Below are 22,855 nucleotides of genomic sequence, written 5' to 3' on the forward strand. Positions count from 1 at the left end.
ACACATTATGTTTATTAATTTTATTTTATTTTTAATCTTGTTTTAAAAAAAAAATATTAACAAACAATACAAAATACTTCCAAAAACACAAAAATTGTTTATATCTTTTTGCATTAGAATTGTTGGGAAATTATTCCGACCTGCCGACTGGGCCGAGATCCATATCAATCGAGCCCACAGCAAATCGTAGAAATCGGGTCCATTGGGCCCGTCAATGTCAAAGCCCAAAAAGCTCATGATGATCAGATACCGAATCCGCTTCATCCAGTCGGCAAATCACTGGCCCCCCGATTTTTGTGGCACGCGCCCCACCATTCAGTGTTGGTTAAATAACCGACTCTCTGATCATCACGGAATGCACTCCACAATCTAGGGTCGGTTATTTACCGACCCCACGATCATCGAGGCCCATATACCACGACCTACAATCTGGAATGTCGACAAAAGCTCCAAGCCCAACACGTGACCCAATGGAAAGAATATTACTCTTGTTACTCCGCCTATAAATACTTCATTAATACATAGGTACGGGAGATCGATTCTTTTTTATTTGAAAAATACATACACTTGAGAAGATACTGACCTAAGTATCAAAGTAGAATTTATGGGTTCCCTCGATGTAACTTCCTTCTTTACAGGTTAAGGACTCTTACAGATTGACAAGTCACCAAACCGGAATATGTGCTAACAAGAGTTTTTTTTTTTTTTTTTTTTTTTTTTTTTTTTAATTTACGGGCCAAGACAAAATTGGTGCACAATGCTGACATAAATAACAATAATACAATCAAATTAGAATTAATTTCTTTTGAAATTAAAAAAGAAGAAAGCAAATTTTTGGAGGCAACATGCTAAATGTCATGCGCTTGAATCAATCCATGAATCTCACAAGATATATCAATGTTGAAATTGAAAAGAAAGAGAGCAAAGTTTTTGAGGCAACATACAGAATGTTCGGTCGGTATATTGGTTAATCCGTTAATGTGTTTTTGGGATTTTTTTTGTTTTGAAAAAGTGTTTTAATGCGATAGAAATGTGAAAAAAATTTGTGTTTTGAATTAAATTGTTTGTTAATGTCTATGACTTTAAAACAAAAAACAATAATTGTTAACCAACATAGATAGCTTAAGTCAATGAGTAATGCTACTCTTCACACCAATTTCACATCGGCTAACGTAGCGTGTTTTCAGCAACTTTCTTTTTATTTTTTTAAAGTGACTAACATGAAAATCTGTCAACTGGCGTAATAAATAAGTATGAAAAATTGTATTACTCTTTGCTCCGTTTTTTTGGAGTAAAATGTTTTTTGGAAAATGTTTTCGGCATTTGATGGGGGCAAAAATAATGGTCAACGGAAATTATTTTTAGTTTAACCGTAAAAGCCTCTTTAATTTTTGAAAAACGATTTATGGGTTTGAAAACAGTAAATTGTTTTTTGGATTTAAACTCTTCATTCTTGCACGCACGTTTGTGAGAATACACCACCACCGAACATTGGAGTTTATTAGTAGCCTGACTCTACCACCAAAGATTCTCGAATTTTTGTATCTGAACTACGTCCTGATTCCAGGCATTTTGGCCAAAATCAGGAAATTTATGTCAAATCCGACACCGTCGCCGAATCCCAGCGGACTAGATTCCAGTCGTATTGTCAGGATTCTGGCCAAACTAGCTCGGAATCTAGCTGAACTGGCCGAATTCCAGCGACAGCGGCCGGACATTGTCAGATTCTGGTGGTGGTTATCGTATTTTGTTTTACGCCGTTAATGATTTTTTAAAAATCATTTTTTTTTTGAAAATAAACGGAGCATAAGTCATCTTTGTTGGTTGAAAATCTTTAATTAATATATAGAAAATAACACTAAATTAAAGATCTTTTTTGGCTGAAAATCTTTAATTAAAGTATAGAAAATAACACTAAAGTTTTATTTTAGAATGTCTCAAAACACTATCAAATTTACAACGAATACTAATTTACAATCGAACAAGTGGGCTGAGAGGCTGAGAAGTAAATAAACATTCAACAGTCCAACAGGACTATGATTAATTTTGGACTAGAATTGTGTGGGGTGTGCCAGGCCTGAGCAATAGTGCAACGCATGGGCGACGCTCGAAGGGCCCAAGAGAATAATGGCTGAAAATAATGGGCGGAGGAGGAGACAAACATCCCCTATGCCTTTTTGCCTCATGCCATGAATCATGGATGGTTATTGAGAGCACTAGAATCAGTCTTTCAACTATTTTTTTTTTTTTTTTTTTTTTTTTGTATTTAGGAAATTAAATTACTTTATGTTTTCCTATAAAAAACAGCCAATAATAAATTTCCTTAATTTTTCCTATATCAATTAAATACTATTTTTTCTCTTATTTTATTATTTTTTTTTATCTTTCCTACTTCTTTTTTTCAATTTTTTATTCTCTCGTCTTTTTTGTCACACTCTCAAAAAAGCAAAAATACCAAAAACCCAAGCCCCCTTTCCCCCTTTCAAGCGACAAAACAGGCCGTATGATCTCGGCCAGGAGCTTCGGCAGCATACCCACCCATATGGGTGAGCATCAGTTCGGTAGGCGGTTAATTCGGTCGGTTAACCGACTTTTGTCGAAATGCAATCGGTGAATTTATTTCGGTTAAGCAGTTTATAGGCGGTCGGTTAAGTCGGTTAACAAGGATAATGAAACGACGTCATTTTAATTTCTTTTAAGGGGGGGGAACAAAAAAAAAAGGATCAAATGTTTCGTTCTTTACTAAAACGACGTCGTTTCATTTTATGTCGGTTCGGTTAATTGGTCGGAATAAAAGATGGTTCAGTTTGGTTACCGAATCGGCTTTCGGAACAAAATTTTATGCCAACTACCAAACCAAAAATTAGTCGGTAGGCAGTCGATGGCAGTTCAGTTCGGTAAGCGGTGGGCGGATAACTTGCTCACCCCTACCCACCCACGACCCCTCGGGCTGCATCGCCCCGTCCTTGGCATCGCGGACACGCTTGCTCCTCTCTACGCTCAGTTCTCTGAATGACTTGGAGAATTTTCAAGAGAAAAAACCCTTTCTCAGAGACATCGTTATGCTGCGTCCTCACAGCCAAAGAGAGAGAGAAATAGTGTTTTTGTGCGGTGAGTTTGCGGATTGAATTGTAAGTCAGTCCAGAAGACATACAGGAAAGAGATAGAAAGAGAGAAACTAAAGGAAACCCCCAATTAATTCTCTCTGTATCTCTGCTCTGCTCCGATGGCTTTCCAAGTGGTAGTTCTGGTAGTGGCACCTCCAAGAATCTCATCCCTCTCGTCTCCAAGGTTCTATCCCTCTCTCTGTTTGAGAATGGCGTGCATGAGCTCAATCTTCTAAGCGGGCGACGGAGGCAAAAGGATGAGCAGGGCCGATTTGATTGCCGATAGGAGCTGCTTCGACAAGACTATGATAGCGTAGTAGGGGTACCGTGCCAAGGTCAAAGCCCTAGAAGAGAGAAGGCAAAAGAGTGAATTGAAGAGGATTATTGCCCGTTGTGTTGGGTTGCAGGACAAGGGCAACATGGAGGACGAAGGACGCGTGTGAAGGAGAGAGGAGATAGATTTTTTTTTTAATTAAAATAATAAATTGGGAATCTACAGTAATCATGTATATTTACATGGTTACTGTGAGCACTATTAGCAGTTATCCTATATTGATTCCTTAAAAAGTATGAAAGAGAGAAAATAAATAAAATAAGAGTAAAAAAAGTAATATTTAATTGATACAGGAAAATGTAAGGGACTCTATTGTGGGGTTTTGTTTATAGGGAAGCAAAAAGTAGTTTTGTTCCTTAAATATAGGGAAAATGGTTGAAAATCTGATTCTAGTACTCTAATATACATGATTACTGTAGATTCCCATCCAAGATATGTATATATAGGGTGTCTGTTGTATGGTATTTTTTGATATTTTTTATGAAATTTTTCTTAAATATAAGGAAGATAACTATTATAGAGTAACTGGTACTAATGCCTTGACATGGTGTGGTAATGGATTCTATGTGGTGCTGCTAAGGTGCTCTCAAGGCATTGATGGTCTACTTATCCTTGATAATTCACGCATTTAAATGTAATTTTTCCTATATGTTTTTATAGCTATAACACTTGGGTGTCAATTCATCCACTCGAGACTTTCAAGTCAAGAAATAGAGTTTTCACGTAGTTCTTTTAATTTTCCCTTTTACTTTTTTTTCTTTTTTCTTTTTTTTTCAAGATTTAGTTGGTGCTAAAAGCTTCGTTAGTGAGCTTTCCATTTCAAATTTTTCACTAAAAATTCAAAAAAAAATAAAAAAAGCTCACTTCAATAAATTCTATATAATTTATCTATTTTGGCTCTTGTCAAAATTTCACCTCAAATTTGCCTTGCAAATTTCGTGAGTTATTGAATATTTTATATTTTTTTTGTTTCGTTTTCGGGCTTTCTCATTCCTTCACTTTTATCTCTCTCACTAAAACATGAACTTTTTTAAGCCAGGATTCGATCTTCTGCTTTGCTAATGTTTTGTCCTTTCCTCCATGAGCGAAAACTCCACTCCGTTGCAGCTACAGGCTTTTTGGGGTTTCGCCTTCTAACAGGCTGGTGGTGATGTGCGATTTGTTGGTCTATTCAACAAAAACCCACATCTGGGTTTGAGAAATGTCCCACCTTTTTGTTATCTTTGCTGTGTTTGCTTTGCCTCTTTGCCACTTCACAGCTTCAAAGGCGATTTTTGCCACTTCACAGCTTCAAAGGCGAACGACCTATCAATCGTTTGAAGTAAAAAAACCCAATTCAGTTCAAGTCTTAGGATTTCATTTGGGTTTTTAATGCTTTTTTTTTTTTTTTTTGTTAAAAAAAATAAAAAATAAAACTTCAAAATTTGATTAAAATTCTCCAATTTGAGTTCTTTTTTTTAAAAAAAAAAAAAAAAAAATTGAAAAAAGTATTAACAATTCATGCTTGAGTTGTTAAATTTATTTACTGAAATACCCATAAATAAAAATAACAAAGTTAAAACTTAAAGAAAATTTAAAAAACTGAATGCTCTAAGAGTGACATATTTTATCTATCACTTTTAAAAAGTTTCGTATATCAATATCGATAAATATTTTTCTATTTTAACTAGATATTATGTTTTATTGATTTCGAAAACAATCACTTTAACTGTCATAATATCTCTTAGTGTCCCGGGTCAGGAAAAAGGTCGAGCAACTGAGCTGCAACCCTTCCGATGGAACTCTTTCCACATACAACTCCGGCTGCTGCTTCAACGCCAAATCTTCATCCGACTGCAATACACAAATTGACCCACCACATCATTATGATCCATAAAGTCAGTATCTAAGCGAAAGGGTCAAAATATCCAGGGAAAAAAAAGAACAAAAAATTCTTTGAGGCTCTAGACAATCAAAATCCCCCAAAAGAAAGCACAAGACAAACTATAACTTTCAAACAGAACCAAGCCTCGCGCATGGCTAAAGTTTCTATTACGCTTTCTATCCAAAATTATTGCACAGAAACCCTATCAAGCACAAAATAGCTGAACCCGATCTTTTTCTTTTTCTCGTCCTTCTTCTTGGGGTCCTTGGACAGAACCGTGCCGCTACCACCTGAGCTCCATCGTTTTTTTTTCAAACCGAAGAATTGGGATTTGCTCTTGCCTTGTAGTTGTGGAAAGAACTGAATGGAAAGACGCGAAACGAAAAAATAAATAAACAAATTGTTAAAGAGCTCAATAATATACAATTTGTGAGCTAAATTTGTAATGAAAATCTGACAAATGATAAATTAGAGAAATAATTAAGAACTTAATGCAGCATACTTTCCGAAAGTATTCTCCAAATTTTGAAAAAAAATAACTCATTTAGTCGGTTTGCATTCCAAGTAGGACTAGGCAGTAGGCTCAGGTTGCTTCCCTGGCTACAATATGACTGGTGTTGAATTTTGGTCGAATTTTAAATGTCTTTTATGACAGTGTGCTTAAGAGGCCGAGAAAACGTACATCCATCCTCATCAATAACCCGACAGAGCCAAGAAAAGTTTGAGACTAGGTTTGGGTGGGGTGCGCCAGGCCAGTGCAATAGTGCAACGCATGGGCGACGCTTGAAGGTCCCAGTAGCAAGCTACTGTGGCGAACCCTCCCCCCTCAAGAAATTAATTTAATATCGTGTGACCCGATGGGCCACATATCAGATATTAAACTGATAAGAACAGATACTACACTTGATCTTAGCCAAAAGGCCGAGAAAGGTATGCTTCTTCTAGGCTCTCCGTTTTCATTTTATAAGCCAGCGTTCACTTCAAGCTGCTCTTATGTTTTCAATGTGGGACTAAAAAACTCCCGGGCATTTTCAAAGACCAACATGTGCGAAGCTGCACATCTTGGGCCCTCGTGCTGATGGATAAGCCAGTCGGTTGGCATTTAGGTAAAGCAAAAGCCATTTCCAGCGTTGGTAACCAAGAAGGAACGAGGCCGGAAATCTTCTCAGTTGTGTGGGCATCAAACCCATTTTTGCTTCGAGGTATTTCCCAAGTCCAGAAGTCCTAGCAAGCCTTTCCCAATGATCGCTTGTTAACACACATTATGTTTATTAATTTTATTTTTTTTAATCTTGTTTAAAAAAAATATATTAACAAACAATACAAAATACTTCTAAAAACACAAAAAATTGTTTATATCTTTTTGTATTAGAATTGTTGGGAAATTATCCCGACCTGCCGAATGGGCCAAGATCCATATCAATCGAGCCCACAACAAATAGTAGAAACCGGGTCCATTGGGCCCGTCAATGTCAAAGCCCAAAAAGCTCATGATGATTAGCTACCGAATCCGCTTCATCCAGAGTATGCAAAACACTGACTCCCCGGATTTTGTGGCACGCGCCCCACGATTCAGAGCCGGTTAAATAACCGACTCTCCAATAATCACGTAAGGCACTCCACAATCTAGGGTAAGTTATTTACTGACCCCACAATTATCGTGGCCAATATACCACAACCTACTATCTGGAATGTCGACAAAAGTTCCAAGTCCAACACGTGGCCCAATGGAAAGAATATTACTTTTGTTACTCCGCCTATAAATACCTCATTAATACAGGTATGGGAGATCGATTCTTTTTTATTCAAAAAATACATACACTTGAGAAGATACTGACTTAAGCATCGAAGTAGAATTGTTAAGTTCCCTCGACGCAGTTTCCTTTTTTTACAGGTTAAGGACTCTTGCAAATTGACAAGTCACCAAATTGAAATCTGTAGACTGCACTAACAGGGTTTTTAAGTTTTTTGTTTTGTTTTTTTTTTTTTTGTGCGATTTACTGGCAAGACAAAATTGGTACAAAATGCTGACATAAATAACAATAATACAATCAAATTAAAATTAGTTTCTTTTGAAATTAAAAAGAAGAAAGCAAATTTTTGGAGGCAACATGCCAAATGTCATGCACTTGAATCAATCCATGAATCTCACAAGATATATCAATCTTGAAATTGAAAAGAAAGAGAGCAAAGTTTTTGAGGCCACATAGAAGGTTCGGTCCGTATATTGGTTAATCCGTTAATGTGTTTTTGGGATTTTTTTTATTTTTTTTATTTTTGTGAAGAAGTGTTTTAATGGGACAAAAATGGGAAAAGTTTTTGTGTTTTGATTAGTATTTTGTCTGTTGAATTGTTTGTTAACGTTTTTTACTTTAAAACAAAAATTGTTAACCAACATAGATGACTTAAGTCAATGAGTAAACTATTTTTCACACCAATTTTACATTGGCTAACATGGCGTGTTTTCAACAACTTTCTTTTTATTTTTTTTAAAGTGACTAACATGAAAATCCGTCAACTGGTGTGATAAATAAGTATGAAAAATTGTATTACTCTATGCTCCGTTTGTTTAGCGTAAAATATTTTTTAGAAAATGTTTTCGGCATTTGATGGGGGTGAAAATAATGGTCAACAGAAATCATTTTTAGTTTGATTATAAAAGCCTCTTTAATTTTTGGAAAACAATTTATGGTTTTGAAAACCGCAAATTATTTTTTGGATTTAAATTCTTCATTCTTGTACGCATGTTTATGGGAATACACTACCGTTGGGCATTAGAGTTTGTTGGTAGCCTGATTATACTGTCGAAGATTTTCGAATTTTGATATTCGGACTACGTCTTGATTCGGTGCAGTTTGGCCAGAATCAAGAAATTTATGCTGGAATCTGACACCGTCTCCGTATTTCAGTGGACCAGATTCCGGTCGTATTGTCAGGATTTCAGCCAAGCTGGACAGGAATCTGGCTAAACTGGCCGAATTTCGGCTGTACTTACCAGATTCTAGCTACAGCAGCCGAACGTTGTTGGATTTTGACATCAGTTATCGTTTTTTGTTTTATGCCGTTGATATTTTTTAAAAATCATTTTTTTTTGTCGAAAAGAACGGAGCATAAGTCGACTTTATTGGTTGAAAATCTTTAATTAATATATAGAAAATAACACTAAATTAAAGATTTTTGTTGGCTGAAAATCTTTAATTAAAATATAGAAAATAACACTAAAGTTTTATTTTAGAATGTCTCAAAAGTCAAAACACTGGCAAATTTGCAACGAATACTAATTTACAATCAAACAAGTGGGCTGAGAGGCTGAGAAGTAAATAAACATTCAACAACCCAACATGACTAAGATTAATTTTGGACTAGAATTGTGTGGGGGCCCGAGCAATGGTGCAATGCATGGGCGGCGCTCGAAGGGCCCAAGAGAATAATGGCTGAAAATAATGGCCTAATGGGTGAAGGAGGAGACAAACGTCCCCTACGCCTTTTTGCCTCATGCCAGGAATCATGGATGGTTTATGAAACGAACTAGCATCACTCTTCCGATCATTTTTCTTATATTTATAAGGAATAAAATTATTTTATGTTTCCTTATAAAAAAAAATCACATAATAAATTCTCTTAATTTTTTTATATTAATTAAATATTATTTTTTACTTTTATTTTATTATTTTTTCTCTTTTCTACTTTTTATTTTTGTATTCATTTTTTTTTTCTCTCTTGCTCTCTCGTCTTCTCCGTCACACTCGCACAGAAGCAAAAAGGGAAATGCTAAACATCCTCCACTCATCCTCCCTTCATCACCCTCTTTTCCTTAAAAAATTGATTTTTATTAAAAAGTTGTCTCTGATGTGACATCATAGACAACTTTTTAATAAAAATCAATTTTTTTATTATAAAAGGGTGATGAAGGGGGGATGAGTGGAGGATGTGTAGAAGGGCTCCAAGCAAAAATGTCAAAAACCCAAGCCCCCTTTCCCCCTTTCAAGTGACGAAACAGGCCGTATAATCTCGGCCAGGAGCTTTGGTTGCATGCCGGCCCACGACTCCTTGGGCTGCATCGCCTCTGACCCCACCGCCCGGTCCTCCGCTTCGCGGACGTGCTCGCTCCTCTCTACACTCAGTTCCCTGAATGACTTGGAGGATTTTGAAGAGAAAAAGCCATTTTTCAGAGACATCGCTATGCCGCGTCCTTACAGCCAAAGAGAGAGAAAGAGTGTTTTTGTGCGGTGAGTCTGCGGATTGAGATAGAGGGACAGAAACCAAAGAAAACCCCCAATTAATTATCTCTGGTATTTCTGCTCCATTCTGATGGATTTTCAAGTGGTAGTTCTGGCAGGTGGCACCTCCAAGAATCTCATCACTCTCGTCTCCAAGGTTCTATCCCTCTTTCTGTTTGCGAATGGTGTGCATGAGCTCAATCCTCTGAGCGGGTGACAGAGGCGAAGGGCCGAGCAGGGCCGATTTGATTGACGATAGGAGCTGTTTTTTTGGTTTTTGTCAAAATTTCACCCCAAATTTGATTCGCAAATTTACGAGCTATTGAATATTTCATTATTTTTCGTTTCGTTTTCGAGCTTTCTCACCTCTTCACTTTTCTCTCTCCCACTAAAACATGATTTTTTTTAAGCCAGGATTTGATCTTCTGCTTTGCTAATGTTTTGCCGTTTCCTCCATAAGCGAAAAGTCACTCCGTTGCAGCTACAGGCTTTTTGGGGTTTCGCCTTCTAACAGGCTGGTGGTGATGTGCGATTTGTTGGTCTCTTCAACAAAAACCCACATCTGGGTTTGAGAAATGTCCCACCTTTTTGTTATCTTTGTTGTGTTTGCTTTGCCTCTTTGCCACTTCACAGCTTCAAAGGCGAACGACCTATCAATCGTTTGAAAAAAAACCCAATTCAGATCCTCCAAATCCCAATTCAGTTCAAGTCTTAATATTTTCTTTCTGCCTTGATGGATTTCATTTTGGGTTTTTAATGCTTTTTTTTTAAAAAAAAAAAAAAGATTAAAAAATAAAACTTTAAAACTTGATTAAAATTCGCCAATTTGAGTTCTTTTTTTTTTAAAAAAAATAAAAATTGAAGAAAATATTAACAATTCATGCTCGAGTTGTTAAATTCATTTAGTGAAATACCCATAAATAAAAATAACAACGTTAAAATTTAGAGAAAATTTAAAAAACTGGATGCTCTAAGAGTGCCTGCCTACAAGAATGAAAAAAGAACTCGGTTTGCATTCCAAGTAAGATTAGCTAGGCAATGGGCTCAGGAGGATTTCCTTGCTAGAAAATGATGTGTTTGGGTTTCCGTCGAAGTTAAGATGTCTTTCCAGAGAGTGGCTTAGAGGCACAACATATCCAAGAAACATTTGAGACTAGGTTTGGGTGGGGTGCGCCAGGCCCGTGCAATAGTGCAACGCATGGGCGACGCTCGAAGACCCCAGTAGCAAGCTACTGTGGTGGGCCTTCCCCCTCAAGAAATTAATTTAATATCGTGTGACCCGATGGGCCACATATCAGATATTAAACTGATAAGAACAGATACTACACTTGATCTTAGCCAAAAGGCCGAGAAAGGTATGCTTCGTTTGAAGTCTCCGTTTTTCTTTTATAAGCCAGTGTTCACTTCCAGCTGCTCTTTTCCTTTCGGTGTGGGACAGCAAAAGACTAAACATGTGCGAAGCTGCACATCTTGGGGCGCGTGTCTCTATGAGTGTTTACTGCATTCAGTTGGCATTTGGATTCCCTGATTCGTTCCAACACAATCAGCACCTCCGAGGTGCGTATAAGCAATCTCTATGAAGAAAGATCGACAAAAATGGTGGAGAATTCATATGAGGGTTGATTTGTGAAGTAAGAAGATGAAAGTGAAAGGTCACAGAGGCTCCTTTTAATCAAGTATTTTAAATCATGAAGTTGGTAAAATTGAAGATTTTTGTTTCTTGGTTCAATTTTAACAACGTGAGAAGTCTATAAGAGCTAGTCTATTCGGGTTACCTCTGAGACTTAAGGCAACTGTTGGTGAAAAGAGAGAGAGAGAGAGAGAGAGAGAGAGAGAAGAAGAAGAAGTACAAAAATTGTTTATTCTATTTTCTGATGATTTTTTCAGTGATGTATTTTGATGATTTGAAAATGTACAATAGATAGATGTAAGTATATATATATATATGTAACACAAGTGGTACAATTGACGGTTGTTTAAAATCACGATATAAGGTAAGGACAATATCAATTTTAATTGAAAATTAAAAATATCGGATTTTATTATTATCCTAAGTGTCCCACATAGTTCAAGTGCAATCTTAACAATGTATATATAAGCTATTGGGCACCACTCACTTGCAAGCTGGTTTTCAAGGGTGAGTTCTACCCAAGATATGTATAATTTGGTATCAAAGCCAACTACCATGTCGAGTATGGGATCGAATGGGTTGTTACTTTGGTGGTTGAGTCGCGAAAGGGGCGACTTATAGGCTGAATTAAAATGACTTGTACTATGTATAATCATTGAATACTGATAGATGAGTGGAGCCGCCAAAAGAGAAATGGCTACCATCGGGTTAGTGTCGATAGAGTGGGCCGTCGTGGATTTCAATCTTAACCGTGTGTATATATATACATACTCTTGGGCACCCTCCCTTTGCAAACCAGTTTTTAATAGTGAATTACTCAACATTATATCAAATTTATTTTGAAAGTAAAAAGAGAACAAGTTTTTGAGGCAACATACAAAAATGTTGTTCCTTAAGTCAATCCATCAATCTAACATAATACCTGGAGTATTTTTTTCAAACTCTCTTTCATTTGTAATCACTCCTTAATTAGTTTGGCCTCTCCATAAACTCTATGGTTATTTCATTTATCAGGGAAAATTACACTTACACCTAAATTGTAATGTCCATCCCAAACTTTAAAAAATTGCTATTGAATTCCCAAACCAACTAGCCCTTTCACTTATCCCATTCCGTAAGAATTTTCTCTTAAACCCGACAGAAAATAGGTAAAATATCCATTATATTCTATATCATTTATGTGAAAATATAATTATGCCCTTCGTTAACAAAAAGCTTATTTGGCCACGGTTCTCCTCCCACACAGTTTTTTTTTTGAAAAAAAGTTATGTGATGTTAGGGTATTATTATTATTATTTTTTATTTTTTTATTTTTTTAAAAAAATCTATCAGATTTAATGAAAAATTCCAATAGATGGGATTAAGTGAAAGGGTTAGATAATTAAGGGGGAGGCGGCGGAAGGAGGACCAATTACAACTTTTAAAAATTTGGAAGGACATTACAATTTGGATAAAAGTTTGAGAAGGGAAAAATGTAGTTTTCCTATCTGTTATGTTCAAAACACTCATATAATTTTTATTTTTTTGGAAAAATATCTTAAAAGTGCAGTATTTCATTCTCTGACAACCATTCGGATGGAAAAGAAAATCTAAGACCATAATTGAAACTTAAGAGTTTATAATTATCTGTTTATTTTTACCCATCTCTTCACACTTTTAATCTTTCAACAATTTCCTTTAACATTTAGCCCCCTCTAACTACTACCAATTTTGCAATGTCATTTTCTATTAAGTCCTAATGAAGGGGTATAATGGTTACTTCATGCAACCCAAAATGATAATAATACATTGAATAAGATTAAAAAATTTAGAAAAAAGCAAAAAAATAAGAAAAACAAAAAAGGCCAAAAAAAAAAAAAGAAAGAAGGAAGGAAGGGAAAACTTCACAAAAACCCCTCATTATCTTCCACTCGATTTGAACTAACCCTCTAAAGTTTAAAAATTCTCAATTTAAACCATCAAACTTCTATATTTTTGCAATGTCTCCCACCTGTTAGGATTTTCTATTAAATTTTAACAGATGCCTTGAAAATAACTAAAACACCCTCATTTATTGTTTTAATTTTTTCAATTTATAATTTTAAAATTAAGTGTAAAGTAGAAATTTTATAAAAGTTTAAGGGGTATAAACAAGTCATTTAACCCACATTGCCATATGATTTAACACCAAATCCTAATAGAAGATGGACATTACAAAAATTTAGAAGTTCGATAGTTTAAATTGAGAATTTTTAAACATTAGGAGAGTTAGTTCAAATTGAGTGGAAGTTCATGGAAGGTTTTGCGAAGTTTTCTCAAGAAAAGAAAGAAAGCAAAAAATTTGAACAAAATAAAAACTAAAAAAAAAAAAAATCTAGCTATGAGTTGGTCCGGCCGTGGGTCACTGTAGAACCACAATTCCCTTTTTTTTTTTTTTTTTTAAATAGTATAGTTGTATTTTTAAAAATGGCTCATGGCACACGTGACGACTCTTCAGTTAAGATTTAACAAAACATTAAATTCTAAAAAAAATATTGCAACCCAATGGTAGATTAGGAGGACATTACAAAAATTGAAACATCGAAAAACATTGCAAATTGGGTGATAATTAAAGAGAGTAAATGTAGTTTCCACCCTATTCTTTTAAATCTCCCCTTTTTTCACAAACAATTTGAGATGAAGGTAGCAAGTACTTCAAGGTATAACAGTACATAATGTAAGTAACAATTATCTTTTCCGTTAGAAATTCCAAATGACCATCACTTCAATGTTGTTTCTTCATGAGTACATTTAAGATTTATAGAATTTGCAGAGCGATAATCTCTGTAAAGACATATAAATCTGTTATTTAGGAATGCTCACTGCTTCGCTACTCAATAATACCATAAAAGGCATGAGAAATGCTAGACTCCTCAAAATTTTATTCCAAAATTCTGTTTCCAAATGATATGTTACAATCCCATGGCCATGAGATTGTGACACATTTTTCAAAATAATAGATCACATGAGATTGTAACACATCATTTGAGAACCAAATTTTGGAAAACAAATTTGGGATGTATAGCATTTCCCAAAAAGCATTGGCAGAATGTCATAGAAAAGGAAAGTTTTAGTAAATACTGATAACTCAGAAAGCAACTCCCAAGTCTTTCAAGCGACCAGTTTGGGGAAGAGGCAGCCAACCACATCGTCTATTTCTGTATTAAACTTTTTGTTACCAAAATTTCAGTGAGATCAAGCTATGCAATGCAAGTGAAAAGTAAGTTTTTGATTTCTCAATTTCGATACCCCTGAAGACCCTGCATTTGACCTTTCAGCTAAAGTGTAGGTAGCTTTCATCGAGGAAGTTGTTGGAACTATTAACCCTTGGAGGAACTAAGGCTGGCAACTAGGAGAAGCAAATCTAATGCAATCGAATATGTAAGAGGTAGGGCTTCTTCATGCATTGCTTCACGTAAGTCCACTAAGAGATTCCTTTAGGATCAATGAACTGCTGGAGCTGCCCACAACTTCACTTTCTTGTCAACACTGCCTGTGGCTAAAACCAAAACTTCTCCATCTCCTGCAGAACAGTATGATAGTGTTATGTGGTTTACATCACATGTATTTGAGAAGAAAAAAAATACAAAAATTAAAGAGGAAGACATCAGTGAAGAATTCAGGCAACTTAGTTGATCAAATCAGGACCTGCAAGTGCCAAAAGTGAGGAAAAAGGGATAATGTTATCAACCCAATTAACCTCTCATTTTTCACTTTCCAATACTCTGAAATCCGAAGATATTGATATGCTGGAGGATACTTGGATTGCAGTCTTCTTATATATTATCGAATTGATATCCATTTATAAAGCATCTACAATGTCTGCTTGTGTGCACTAATGCTCTTTAATCAACAATATTGAACAGAAGCATATTTTGCATTTCTTGATCACACGAGCATTTATGCACAAGAATCATTTAGGCTACTGACTTTAAAAAATGAGAAGATAAAATTGTCGTTGAGGGATTTCTTAGTTGGCATTTTCAGCCATCATTTCGCCAAAGTGTCCCCATTGGAGAGGCAATGCATCTCGATGAGGGGGGGTCAAACTAAGTTCAGATCTTTTTAAGAAGAGAGACTTCATGAGAGCTTTTTGGGATGTGTTTAGTGCCTAAGCTCATATAGGGTTCAGGAATAGAAAAAGTATACAAATGAGCAGACAATTCAAACATGCTACACAAGGAAGGTAATTTACCCATATGAATGGCCTTAGGCGCCCATGAAATGCATGTGATGTCACCTGCACGAAAGACTGAGGTCAATACACCATAAGCAAATCATTTCCTTATTTGAAGCAAAGTATCCTGACTCCACACAAATCTGACAGAGTTATGAGAGAAAAATCAATGGTTAACTCATAGAGGTACAAAGTTGGGCTGCACGTTTGAGCCAGACAACGATGTCTAAGACCATAATTAACTAAAGAAGTCCAAATGCAGAATACTAATCAACAAATAACTAGATAAAAGAAATTCAACTTTGGATAATGAACATAAAACTTGATAAAGTGCAGACAGGATACGGACTATAACTTTCACAGCCGGTATTGAGCTAAATTTCTGATGCATCAATTTCTTTACATCACTGGATAGCAATATACATAAACAACTTAAGAAATATGCTAGCATGAAGAAGTTCATACCATGGATTGTTGTCTTGTTTCTTGAACTTCAATTTTTTATTTTATTATTATTTTTTTTAATGAAAAAAGAAAATGAAGTTCAAGAAACATGACAACAATCCATGGTATGAACTTCGGTACACCTTAAGCAACAACAATTGCATATGAGGATGTTGGGCTAAATGAAACATAAAACTAATATGTCAGACTAGTTTCATGGTAGGACTAGGTTCATATCTACACATGCTAGCTACAAATCTATCCCCTACACAATGGAGGTGGAAAATAAGTTCCTTCACAGGCTAGATTTATAATTAAGATAATAGTAGGAAAAGTGAATAAAGAATCAAGCAGGAAATCATTCAACTAATTAATACCCTCGTGTGCTTTGTCAGCCGTGTCCAAAACCTTCCCAGTTTCTATACATAACCACTGCAATGTTGAACCATGGGTTGCTGCTAATATCCTTCCATCAGGAGATATACTGAGACGATCATAGTGCAAAGTAGCACCACTTGAAACATGAAGTGGTATTGGAAACACCTTCAGAGTTTTTGGATCCTCATCAAGATGATACCGAACTTCAAGAGGATAGATAAATGATGGTCAGCACACACAAGATTAAGAAACTAAAAGCACAAGAAAACAAAGAAATAAAATACAAATTCAGATAATTTAAGGGATAAATTGTGCTGATAAACAATTTTATTCAAACTAGAAGATCCTTTAATCCAACACTTGAAAGAAAAACTTGTCACCTCTACCCATTGAATCTTGTTTTATCAATTGAAATTGTTTGAACTGCTATATGAACATTGTTTTTTTTTTTTTTAATATTGCATACAAGTTCATATTCAAGAAGCGGGGCAGTTGCTCATTTGAAGACTGTTTTCTCTTTATCCAGGCACCTGTACCAGGGAGATTGATGAAAATTGATTTATCAACCATCATTTGATCATACACATTTTTAGAAAAAGACTATTAGAGGTAGCGGATACTCAACATGTTACAGATTGTGTTAGAGAGAGAGAGAGAGATGTATATATTAGCTCAAGTACATGAAAAAAGCTTATACAAGATACAGAGCTCAAGAAAATTATTTTAATGGCTACTTTGCTTCGATCTCCCCCTATACAAATCATGATTAAAGATTTAGTTATGATAAGAAAGACACCCTTCTGTCTTTATCCATGGATCCTTATACTCGTTCAATTGAAAGTATTGATCCAATCCAATCGATTTAGAAGGGGAAAAAAAAATCTCTTTGTACTTTCTATTACCCAATTTCTTCAATCTCTGACTGACTCTTAGATAAAGATTGCGAGAATGTATATTCTTCCTCCAATTGTTCATTGAGAGGTAATGGATTAAATTTTTCACGAACAAGTACGAAGCTTAGGAGATATACATAAAACTTAGACACACCGTTGATATTCCAAATTCTTATTGAACCATCTTTGGATGCTGTGATGATTTGCTCCGAGTTAGGAGCAAAGCATAACCAAGTTACTGCACTCTGAACATCAAAAGGGAAAAAAAAAAAAAGGATTAGAAATAAGAAGCAAATCAATAATTATTAGGCCATTAAGCTATAACTACAAAAAATTCACATAACAAAGAAACAATAGCAACAAAGGTTTAGGAGCTATGCACAGTTGAGGACTTCAACAAAATTAGTAATTAACAATACACTTATACCACAGAAAGAGCTTAAATTTGTACCATAAATAGTAGATTATGTGCACAATCGACTTTTTTTAATGCTTCATGTCAAAAGAAACTAAAAATTAACTCTCTTAATGCCATAAATTCCACCAGAGCAACCTGATATATTTTTTAAAAAAATGCTACTGAACATTATCTGGATTTTCTGACACCATATGTAACGCAAATTTCAACAAAAAAGTAACAAAGTTAAAAAATGGGAAAAATGAAAAGAGAGAAGACAAGAGCAAACAAGCTCTGGGAAGACATAATCACACAATGCAATAGTATGTATAGACATACAACCTTATGCCCTTTAAGCTGCATAGCTTTTGAAACCTCCTTGACTGAACCATCCTTGGTGTATACAATTTCCCAGATCTACAGAAGAAGATTATAAGAGGCAAAAGAACAGCCATTAGTTGACACAAACTATTGGATAAAGTCACACCTTGTTCCAGATTGCATGTGGTACACCGAATTGACATACAAGGGATCCATACCAAACATTTTGTAAATGACATTCCTTTTGTCTTAGAAATAGCATAAAATTGCACAGCAAAGGAATGATTCAGGGAGTGCTAGAGAATGACTCCTTTTGATTGATAGGAAGAGAAAAGTAAGAAGTCAGTGAAATTCTATGTATACATGAGTAACTAGGTAACATGGTATGTGTCAAATGCTATACATAAATTAATGCAACCGTGTGCATGACTTTCCTGTAACTAAATTACATGATATACTGTGTAACTGTGTTAATAGCATGTACACGATGATGCAATCTTAACATGAAAATCTTTTAATAAAATATATTACCAATAATTTTCATTTTTCACATTCAATTCAAGAACCTAAAAAAACCCCAGATTGGCCATTGACTGTCTTAATTACCAAGGTATAAATTAGAGATACTCACCTTCACATCTGCAGTAAAAGCTGCGGCAGCAATAAAACGCCCGTTTGGTGATATGGCAGCCATGGTATTTTTCAACTGATTTGTGTCAACATTTCCCAAAATCTTCCCAGTTCTTCCATGCCAAAGGATAATATCAGTTCCTGTAAAGTAACAGATCATTAGAAGCCAACAAAAAAAAAAAAAAGCGCACACAATTTTTCCAGGATAAAAGATAACAAAATACCTTCTGAACAAGAGGCAAGAATTGTACTCCCATCAGCACTTCCATAACTTGCAGTAGTTCCAACGAGGGTCAGAATAGCTCTTTTCTCATGGACTTTGTGATGTTCCCATTTAAGTTCTGGGAGAGGAAGCTTGGCTTGTTGTTTAGTTTCATCAGAAGCTTTGGCCTTTACCTCTCCATACATGTACAAAGAGGAACCGGCAAGCATCTGAGAAGCCACGACTATAGAAGATGCACCATTAGAGAATGCAACTGCTGTTGGATGGCCTCCTGCAGGCAAATTAATTCTCAGAAACCTGCAAAAATGTAAAAGAATATATGGAGTAAGAAGCAAGGAAAAACTATTTGCATGATATTGATGTAAAATCTGGTATTGCATTAAGGGTACTTGAGATTCATACTTGAAACTCTTACTTGAAGCCTCATCCAACTTGAACACCCTGACCACTCCGTCAGCACAAGCTGTTTGGATATATAAGAAACTACATGTAAGTAATAAAAAAGATGCCTCTTTGTAAGAGAAATCAAATGATTCAAACAAAACTCAGCCACCTGTTATAAAAGAGTAAAAACGCATATCAAAGGCAAAGGTAATAATTTAATTGGGGAGGGCATCCTATCTCCACAACATTCTTTTTGTGCCAGAAGATCCAGGAAGATCATTGTGTTCCAGCATATAAACACAAGTGGTGGCTAATAGGTAACTAGGAAAGTTAAGGTCATACTATAACCAAGCCGAGATAAACACAATCTAGTACAAGCAGTATCCCTAGTCATCTTAACTGATGGCTCTGCCATAGATAGTCCTCCCATAATGAGGACAAAAAAGTATGTACATAAAATAAAAAGAACCAGTTTATAAATACCCACATACAAAAAGATAAAAGTAAACCAGAACTACACATTCTTCTCGGTTGATATCATTTGGTCCACCAGGCACAACCTAGATTTCTATTCCGGTGTTACCACTAATAACTTCAATTTTTTCATAAACTTCAGTAGCTAGAGATATGCATAGTTTTTCACAAAGAATTAATTATTTACCTGTTGCCAAACTCTGCCCATCAGAGGAAAAACATATCCCAGTGACTGAGTCACCATGACCCTTCAGAGTGTTCAAATCCAATGGATGATGCCGTTTGTTTTGATCCTACATTTCACATCCAAAGCAAATAGAGTAAATAAAAAATACTAACCATTTTAATCCTACAAGTTGTACAACAATTTATGAGAAAACAACTAAAACTTAAAAACTTAATATCGTTGTAAAAAGGCTAAGAAAAATTGGAATAGGGTAAATTAAACCAACATCACTCAAAGTTTGGGACAATACAAAGGGCTCACCTCCTATTTTCAGAAATGACACTCCATCCTCTTGGTTTGTGATCGGTATAACAGATAGACCCTTACGACCACTTACGTGCAGTTACAAACTGTGACAAGATATTCCTTTCTTTTTTTTTTCAAATTAAAATCCCATCTACAGTAATCTCAGACAAAGCTTACTAACCAGACTGGTTAGATGACAAAGAAAATCAGGAAAAGAAAAAAGAAAAATAGCAGCCTTAAGGATGAGTGCCATTTTTAAAAATAGGAGGTAAATCCCAGTCATTTCTCAAACCTCAAGGAAGGTTAATTTAGTATACAATTTATATTAGAAAGAAACATATACACTTATTTGAGTTTTTTTTTAATGAACAACTTAAAGCCCGAGATATCCTAAAAATAAATAGCCAAACCAAACCGAAAGCCGAATTTTCTTTCATCTTCGTTTCTCTTGATTGATTTTCTCGCGAACCTAACAGAGGATAAGATCACAACCGCAACTTCAAAGACATCGCGATCAAGCTTCAAATAGAACTTCTTCGAGAAGTAGTTGAAATTTCAAAGTCTATCTAAACAATCAATATTCAACCGAGCCTAACGCAACCATTTGGCTAATTCAGCTTTTATTTTCTCACAAGTATTTAACAAACAGATTTCTCGGGAACGAAACAGAGAATTCAAGATCGAGCTTACCTTATCAGCGGCGGAATGGGAGTGAGCTTTGGAGTGAGACTTCTTGGGCTGAGGAGGCCTCGGGTGCTTCTTCGGATCCGATTGGGGCTCCGCTTTTGCGATGGACTGGACCTCCGATCGTCGCTTGCTCAAGTAGCTCCCAAAGAAGGCGACCGCGATTAAAGCGCCGAGCAGAACCGAAACAGCCGTAATTGTAAGAAACGGATCCATTTTGTGACCGGAGAGAAAATCCGAGTGACCGGTTTGGCGCTGAGGGTAATTGTTTGTGATGAGGTGGCTGAGAACCTGCGAGATTCGGAAAATGGAAATGCTGGGATTTCTATATGCGGGGAGGAGCAAGCAGGTGACCACGTCGGATGTTTCGCTGAGGGCAAAACGGCGGCATATTGGGCAGGGATTAACTTTTAGAAGGTGATAGAATATAATAAAGGGATAAATGCATTTTGGGTGCACGTGGACTTAGGTTTTCAGTTTTGACAAATAGTTTTTGGAGATAATGGAAGAATCAAAATGACATTTCTTTTTTAAAAATGATAAAAAAAAAAAAAAAAAAAATTGGTTCCTTAGTTAAAATTTTGTCGGAATTCCTTTATCTACCACATGAGCACCGATTATAATATGATATATGTTACTGTAAAAAAAAAATTATTATTGAAAATCATATATATAAATATGATTTTCAATAATAATTTTACATATTACATAAACACCTACATTCAAAGTTAGAAACAAATCTGACAAAGTAGTTGTCTAAACAATACACAAATATTACATAAACACCCCTTAAAGCTCCCCTCTACAAATAAGTCCAGTAAACATTTGTGCATTACAGCACGCGCCGTCATAGAAGTCTCCCCAGCAACGAAACAACCGTCTCCAACCACCAATCACTGCCAACCATGACCTGACAAGATGGTGAGATCCACACGCGCCAATCTCGGGAGAGAGATCCCCTCACGTGCAGACCACGCACCGGCAAGAAAGAACGGCAAGGCCATCGGCTGGAGATGGCCAGTCTAGATGACGACGGTGATCACAGCTGAGAGAACCAGTAGAGAAACATAGATTTGGAATCATGAAGATGAAAACTATTGCGGCTCATCCATAACTCCACCAGAGACACAAGAATGACGGCCGATCCCCAGAACCAACGCTAAAAACATGAAGCCTTCCTGTTAAAACACAAGGAAAAGAAAAAACAACTCCTCTTCTACCCATAAGGGTAAGGAGACAAAACCTCCACCGGAGACGAGTGCGGGAGGAACAGGCTCCCTGCCCTAAAGATAAGGAGAAGAAAACCCATGCTCCAATGGTAAAATCACGGAAGGGCAAAAAGCCTCCTAGCTCCCTAGGAGGATCAAAAGACCCGGAGGAGGGAAGCAAAACCTCCCTCCCCCGACAAGAAATGCTAATCCCCAAAGGCTTTCTCCCTCTCTAAAAAACCGGGACTTTCTCTCTCTAAAGAAGAGGGATCAGCTACTTGCTTCCAAAATCACAATTCTAGTCATTGACCTTAGTGACATTTTTGGCAAGCATATTGATAAAGTTGCTGGTGCCAAACAGGCCGTCGAGGAGGTGGGGTTCTTTCAGGTGGTGAACCATAGAATATGATCTTGACTCAAAAATGCGTTTTTGTTTTGTTTTGTTTTTTTGTTTTTTTTTTTTTTGTTTGGAAAAAGTATATATATCTTTTAATCTAATACACAATTTGCAATGTCCATCCTAAACATTCAATTGAAGCAATGTCTCTCTTAAACTATTAAAAAATTACAATGTACCCCTTTTGTCTCGCAAAAAGATAAAAATATCATAATTTATTTATTTATTTTGGAATAAGACAAAAAATACCCATATAAATTTGGAAAGAGGGAGGGAAAAAAAAGAAAAAAGCATGGCAAAGCGCCAAGGGTCTTGTGACGCATGGCGACTGTAGCTCTTGTGACCCGTGTCTGCTGTTGTGGGCTTGGTGACCCCGACAGTTGTTGTGTGTTAACATTTTTATTTTTATTATAGGTATTTTTGTCATTTTGAGTACATTGCAATTTTTTGGGTTGTTTGAGAAGACCCATGGCCGTTGCAGTAGGTCTGGTGACCCGCAACAATTTTTGTGGGTCACTAGTTTTATTTTCTTATTTTTTTTTATTAATGGTATTTTTGTCATTAAGAGTACATTGTATATTTTTGGTAGTTTGAGGGGAC

General features: G+C 36.0%; 1 protein-coding gene, 1 long non-coding RNA gene and 2 other non-coding genes across 4 annotated transcripts; all 4 read right to left on the reverse strand.

Annotated features, from left to right (window-relative positions):
* Window positions 1–5,431: 5,431 nt before the first annotated feature.
* Window positions 5,432–6,231, reverse strand: LOC133864548 (uncharacterized). Its single transcript, XR_009899524.1, has 2 exons — window positions 5,808–6,231; window positions 5,432–5,665 (listed from the first exon to the last, which is right to left on the reverse strand). It is a non-coding gene; the product is annotated as an uncharacterized LOC133864548 (long non-coding RNA).
* LOC133865069 (U2 spliceosomal RNA) lies at window positions 6,043–6,239 on the reverse strand. The gene has a single exon (XR_009899605.1). It is a non-coding gene; the product is annotated as a U2 spliceosomal RNA (small nuclear RNA).
* Window positions 6,240–10,688: 4,449 nt separating this feature from the next.
* LOC133865067 (U2 spliceosomal RNA) lies at window positions 10,689–10,884 on the reverse strand. Its single transcript, XR_009899603.1, has one exon. It is a non-coding gene; the product is annotated as a U2 spliceosomal RNA (small nuclear RNA).
* A 2,888-nt stretch (window positions 10,885–13,772) lies between these two features.
* LOC133864175 (uncharacterized) lies at window positions 13,773–21,081 on the reverse strand. The gene is made up of 10 exons (XM_062300428.1): window positions 20,657–21,081; window positions 19,682–19,787; window positions 19,039–19,099; window positions 18,638–18,933; window positions 18,415–18,554; window positions 17,805–17,879; window positions 17,220–17,310; window positions 16,172–16,375; window positions 15,369–15,413; window positions 13,773–14,696 (listed from the first exon to the last, which is right to left on the reverse strand). Exons 1-10 carry the CDS (start codon window positions 20,864–20,866, stop codon window positions 14,617–14,619), a joined length of 1,308 nt encoding a protein of 435 aa, XP_062156412.1. The 5' UTR covers window positions 20,867–21,081; the 3' UTR covers window positions 13,773–14,616.
* Between the last annotated feature and the right edge of the window lie 1,774 nt (window positions 21,082–22,855).

This window comes from Alnus glutinosa, chromosome 3, assembly GCF_958979055.1.
Source record: "Alnus glutinosa chromosome 3, dhAlnGlut1.1, whole genome shotgun sequence".
In the NCBI taxonomy this organism is placed as follows: domain Eukaryota; kingdom Viridiplantae; phylum Streptophyta; class Magnoliopsida; order Fagales; family Betulaceae; genus Alnus; species Alnus glutinosa.